The sequence below is a fragment of the Tupaia chinensis genome, unplaced genomic scaffold, assembly GCF_000334495.1.
Source record: "Tupaia chinensis unplaced genomic scaffold, TupChi_1.0 Scaffold000330_1, whole genome shotgun sequence".
NCBI classification, from domain to species: domain Eukaryota; kingdom Metazoa; phylum Chordata; class Mammalia; order Scandentia; family Tupaiidae; genus Tupaia; species Tupaia belangeri.
In genome coordinates, this window is record NW_006159824.1 from 704,379 (window position 1) to 709,909 (window position 5,531).

General features: G+C 47.3%; 1 protein-coding gene across 1 annotated transcript in view; it reads right to left on the reverse strand.

The window, feature by feature from the left end:
- The window catches only part of DNAH2 (dynein axonemal heavy chain 2), a 159,937-nt gene that overhangs the window by 66,232 nt on the left and 88,174 nt on the right, over nt 1-5,531 (reverse strand). The window contains exons 42-43 of the mRNA XM_006151894.1: nt 427-645; nt 123-240 (exon numbers count right to left, since the gene is read on the reverse strand). Of these exons, the coding sequence (XP_006151956.1) occupies nt 123-240; nt 427-645 (337 nt within the window). The remainder of the gene's footprint in view (nt 1-122; nt 241-426; nt 646-5,531) is intronic.

Sequence of the window (5,531 nt, forward strand, 5' to 3'; positions counted from 1 at the left end):
TCGGTGAGCCAGCCTGTGCTTCCCCAAGCGTCGGCGTCCCCCAAGCATTTCTCTCCCAAGGTTAAGACTCCCCAGCCCCTTGGACTCTGGCACTGGCTCTCCCCATCCGTGACTTTGGATACCTGCACATGCAGTCCGCATGACGCTGGACAGGACGCCATCTGTCCATTCGTTAGTGCTGAGGTCATACTCCCCGTACAGTTCCCCTAGGGACAACGCTTTGGGATTCAGGGGGTACTCCTGAAAATGACACCGGAAAGGGTTTTTGAGCTGCTGGTATACAAAAATCCCAAAATCCCCCTTATGTCCAGGCTCCCCCTTAAGTAGCTGTACGTGCCCCCGCCCCATCTCTCCCTGACACCTGTGCGTTCTCACCACCTAACTCCACCACCCTCCTGCCTCTGACCCCGTGTCCCAACCGCGTACTCGAACAATGTTGAAGTTGGGGTCTCCGGCGCGGCACAGGGAGGACAAGGAGGCCTGCAGGATTCGCCACGAGGTGGTTTTGCCGCTGCCCGTGCAGCCCACGATCATGGTGGAGTGGCGGGAGTTCTTGGTCTCGTACAGCTGGAACACCTTGGTGAGAGTGAACGGCGTGCTTTGCAGGCCCATGTCGCGGATCTCCTGCTCGACGGTCTCCCGAAGCTGAGGGAAGTGAAAACGCAGAAAGAAGGGAAAAAGATGAGGTCCCCAAATGACTCTCAAATGCTTGCAAGGATATGTTCAAACTGTTAGGAATGGCACCAAGCCCTTTACACTCTGGCGGTCCGTTCCGAGGACGCTGCCAACTGCAGCGGCATGGACTGGGTGCTGCAGACACACGTGTGCCCGTGACCCAGGCTTGGCTGAGCCCGGAGGTGGAGCGCGGCATGGAGACCATGGTAGGGGTATGGACGCTCTCTGGCTCTGTCTCTCACTCATGGAAGACAACAGTTTTTATTTTTTTAAAGGGAGAGATTGGACCCCGGAGTCAGCCAGCTTGGTTCCCAGGTCTCAGCTAGGTGACCGTAAGTTACTTCCTTGAGCCTCAGTTTCCTCATCTGCAGTGTCTGACACACAGCTCTTCGCTTTTTTGTTTTTCAGTGTTTTGTCTGTTTATTTATTTATTTTCTTATGGGGTGTTTGTGCTCACCAGAGAGAGACAGAGAGAGAAAGTGAGAAAGCACACCCCAAGGGAGATCGCCATGCCTCAATCTCTCCTCCATTCTCCCCTTGGGATTTTATACGTGCACACATGAACCCAGCATGGTTTTGAGCCACTGGGTCTGGGACTTGAACCGTGCAGTCAATCATGTGGGATCCAGCCACTTTAACCACTACACCATTGGCTGGTCCCACATTTATAAAAGTATTACTCAACAAATATTTACTAAACGTCTATAGTATGTGCCCCACACTGTACTGAGAACAAAATAGATTTCATTCTATTGCTAAAGAAAATGAGTTGATGGGAGAGCTTGATTCGTGATCACCTAAGTTAAAAAGTAATTCTTATAGATAGAATCTTGACACATATGAATCAGTCCCAGGATAGTGACATTGTTTTTTAAGTTTATTTGTTTTGTTTTTAGAGAGATTTTTGCTATAGGGTGCATTGCTTGCCATAGTAACAGAGAGACAGAAAGCAAGAAGTCACCTCCCGGGAGGATGGCCATGCCACAATCCCTTCACCTCCTAGGATCTTGGACACATATGCATATGTGCCTGGCATGAGTTTTAAATCGCCCAGTCCAGGGTTTGAACCACAGTCAACTACGTGGGAGTCCAGTGACACAACCATTACACCATCTGCTGGTCCCGTCTGTTTGTTTTTAAAGTTTTTGCCATAGGGTTTGTGTGCTTGCTCGTCAGAGAGACAGAGAGAGACAGTGAGAGGGAAAGTGAGAAACCACCCCCAGGGGGATGGCCACACTGCAATCCCTTCTCCATTCTCCCCTGGGATTGTGGGCACGTACGTGCACGCACATGAACCAGTCAGCCATGTGGGGGTCTAGCGCCTGCCCCCAGATGCAAGATTTTTTACTTGTATCTGTCAAACACCACTAAGAGGCCTTACTAATGCTACTTCCTTCCACTAGCTGACAATTACTTTTGTTAGTGTGTTTGTGTGCACGCATGGTTAGTGTCATGCCACAGGTTTTATGTCATATTTCTATTTATTCTGTTAAAAATGTTCGCATTTCTTTTCTTTTCTTTTCTTTTCTTTTCTTTTCTTTTCTTTTTTTTGGGGGGCGATTTTTTTTTTTTTGGTATAGGGCGCGTGTGCTCACGAGAAAGACAGAGAGAGACAGAGAGATAGAAAGCGAGAAATGATCGCCCAGGGGGATGGCCATGCCGCAATCCCTTCTCCTCCATTCTCCTCTTGGGATCTTGGGCACGCACACACACACAACCAGCGTGAGTTTAAGCCACAGGGTTTGGGACTCGAACTGTGGTCGGCTACATGGGAGTTCAGCGACATAGCCATTACGTTAACTGCTGGTCCCCGCATTTCTTTTTTGACCTGATGTTACTTAGAATTGTGTTGCCTAATTTCCAAACATTTGGGCTTTTTCTGATTTTATTTAATTACTAATCTCTAGTTTAATTCTATTGTGGTCAGAGATTATCTTCTGTACATTTTTTTTTTTTTGAGAGGTTTTTGCTATAGGGCGCATGCACTCGCCAGAAAGACAGAGAGAAACAGAGAGACAGAAAGCGAGAAATCACCCTCCAGAGGGGGTGGCCACACCACAATCCCTTCTCCTCCATTCTCCTCTTGGGATCTTGGGCACATACATAAATGCACCCGGCATGAGTTTAAGCCACCAGGTCCAGGACTCGAACCGCGGTCAACTACATGGGAGTCCAGCAACATAGCCATTATGCCAACTGCTGGTCCCACCTCTGTAAAATTTTTAAAAAACATCTATCTATCTACCTATCTATCTCTCTATCTATCTATCTATCTATCTATCTATCTGTTGTGATTTTTCAAGCTGCTGGGTATGAGACTCAAACCATGGTCAGCCATTTGAGTATCCAGTACCTTGACCACCATGCCACCAGCTACCCGCATCCCCCATATACTTCCAATCATTTCAAATTTATGAAACTTAATAACCGAGCATATAGTCAATTTTGATAAATATTCCATGTGTACTTGAGAAGAATACGTATCTACAATTGTGGACACAATTTTCTGTTGTGTTAGGTAAAGTCTGTTAAAAGCATTAAAATACGTGTGTGTGTGTGTATACATACACTTGTTTTTGAGAGAGAGATTTTTACTATAGGACTTGTGCATTCACTGGAGACAGAGAGACAGAGAGACAGAAAGCAAGAAATCACTCCCGGTGGGGGAAAGCCATGCTACAATCCCTTCTCCTCCATTCTCTTCTCGGGATCGTGGACACGCAGATGGACACGCAGGCACACACGCCCTATGTGAGATTTAAGCCAATCGGTCTGGGACTCGAATCACACTTGACTATGTGGGAGTCCAGTCACGTAACCATTATGCCATCTGCTGATCCCTACATACACTTTTTTTTTTTTTTAAAGGTTTTTGCCATAGGATGCTTTGCACTCGCTGGAGAGAGACAGAGAAAGAGAGAGGATGAGTGAGAATCCACCCCCTGGGGGGGATGGCCTCACCGCAACTCCTTCTCCATGGTCCTCTTACGATTTGGGGCATGTACACACACATATGCCCAGTGTGAGTTTCAAGCTGCCAGGTCTAGGACTTGAACCATGACTGGCCATGTGGGACCCAAGCACCTTAACAACCATGCCACCTGCTGGCCCCTCAAATCTGTATCTTTATGGATTTTTTTGTTCTGGTTACTTTATCAATTCCTAAGAATACCAAGTTTTCTTTTTTCTTTAAAGAATTACTTATTTAATTTTATTTATTATTATTATTGTAATTTGCTATAGGGTACACACACTCACCATAGAGAGAGAGAGAGATTGAAAAAGCAAGCCACCAGGTCCAGAACTCAAACCACGGTCAGCCACGTGGGAGTCCAGCACCTTAATGTCTACACCACCTGCTGACCCCCTGAGGGCTTTTTAATAAAGCTTTTTGCCTTTTGTTTTAATTTTTTATATCAGGTGTGTGTGCTTACCAGTGATAGATGGGGTGGGAAGGATAGTAAGAAAATACTCCCCAGGGAGGGTGGCCATACCACGGTCCCTTCTCCCTCTTCTCAGGATTTTGGATACGCACTCACATGTGCCTGCTGTGTTTTTCAGGTCACCTGGTCTGAGATTCGAACTGGGGAGTTGGCCCTGTGGGATCCAGCAGCCCTAACCTCCACGCAATCTGAGGGTTTTTTATGCTTGTTTGTTTGTTTGCAACTTTTCTTCTTCTCTCTCCATGATCCATTTTCTTCAGTTTGCCTCCCTCCTCCTTCCCTGTTAGAGGCTCTCCCCCGGCATCTGGTAGCCTTGGCTTTCCGCTCATGTGAAAGAGTAGAAGGCAAAAGGCCGAATGGAACCGCTGAGTGTGGGGGCTGGCTTGTACTGTGAGTGACCCTGATTTACCCCAGGTTATTTATCTGGGACTTTCACTGGGAAATCTCCATTGTCTTGGTCATTCTTCTTGGGCCAGAGAGATTAGCCATTTTCCTGTCTGGCTGCCGCCTTTCTGGGAGCGGTAGGTGAAAGGCCAAAGGTCTCAGCAGTCAATGCACAAACATTCACGTCATCCCCAGCTGTGCTGCCCTCATCTGTACCTGGCGTTCTCCAGGCCAGACACCTACTGTCTTCCCCGCTAGTCGTCCGCCCAAGCAGAGGAGGCGCAGTCCCCTGCAGTCACAGAGAAGGGGATCTGCAGAGCTAACTGCTAATCACACAGCTAGCCTCTGAGCCTCCTCGTTGTACTTATCTACTCCCCCGCCTACCCGTCACTCACAGACGTAGCTCAGTCTGCAAATTCTTGACCTTTTGAAAACTGCCTACTGAGACCAGCAGATGGCATAACACTGGACTCCCACAGAGCCGACCATGGTTTGAATCCTGAACCTGGCAGCTTAAAACACCGGGTGTGTGTGCGTGCATGCCCAAAATTCCATGAGGAGATTGGAGGAGATGGGATTGTGGCATGGTCACCCCTCTGGGGGTGATTTCTTGCTTTCTGTCTCTCTGGCAAGCGCACGTGCTCTATAGGAAAAAAATCTCTCTTAAAAAAAAAAAAAGAAAAAGAAAGAAAGAAAGAAAGAAAGAAAACTGTCTGCCAATTTCTCCCATTTCAGCCTTCTCAAGCTTGCTAAGTAAGCCATAGCTTATTAATTTGTTTCCTATGTCTACAATTTAGTTCTCGCAGAATCTTCTCACAGTCTCCTTATGCCTTTGGGTATGTATGCCTTATATTGGGTTGCTGGAAAAGGCACGACGTGTAAATGCATCATGACTTTTCCAACAACCCAATAAATGAATTTTTTTTTTGAGAGAGAGATTTTCACTGTAGGGCACATGCGCTCGCCAGACAGACAGAGAGAGACATAGAGACAGAAAGCGAGAAATCACCCCCCAGGGGGGATGGTCAC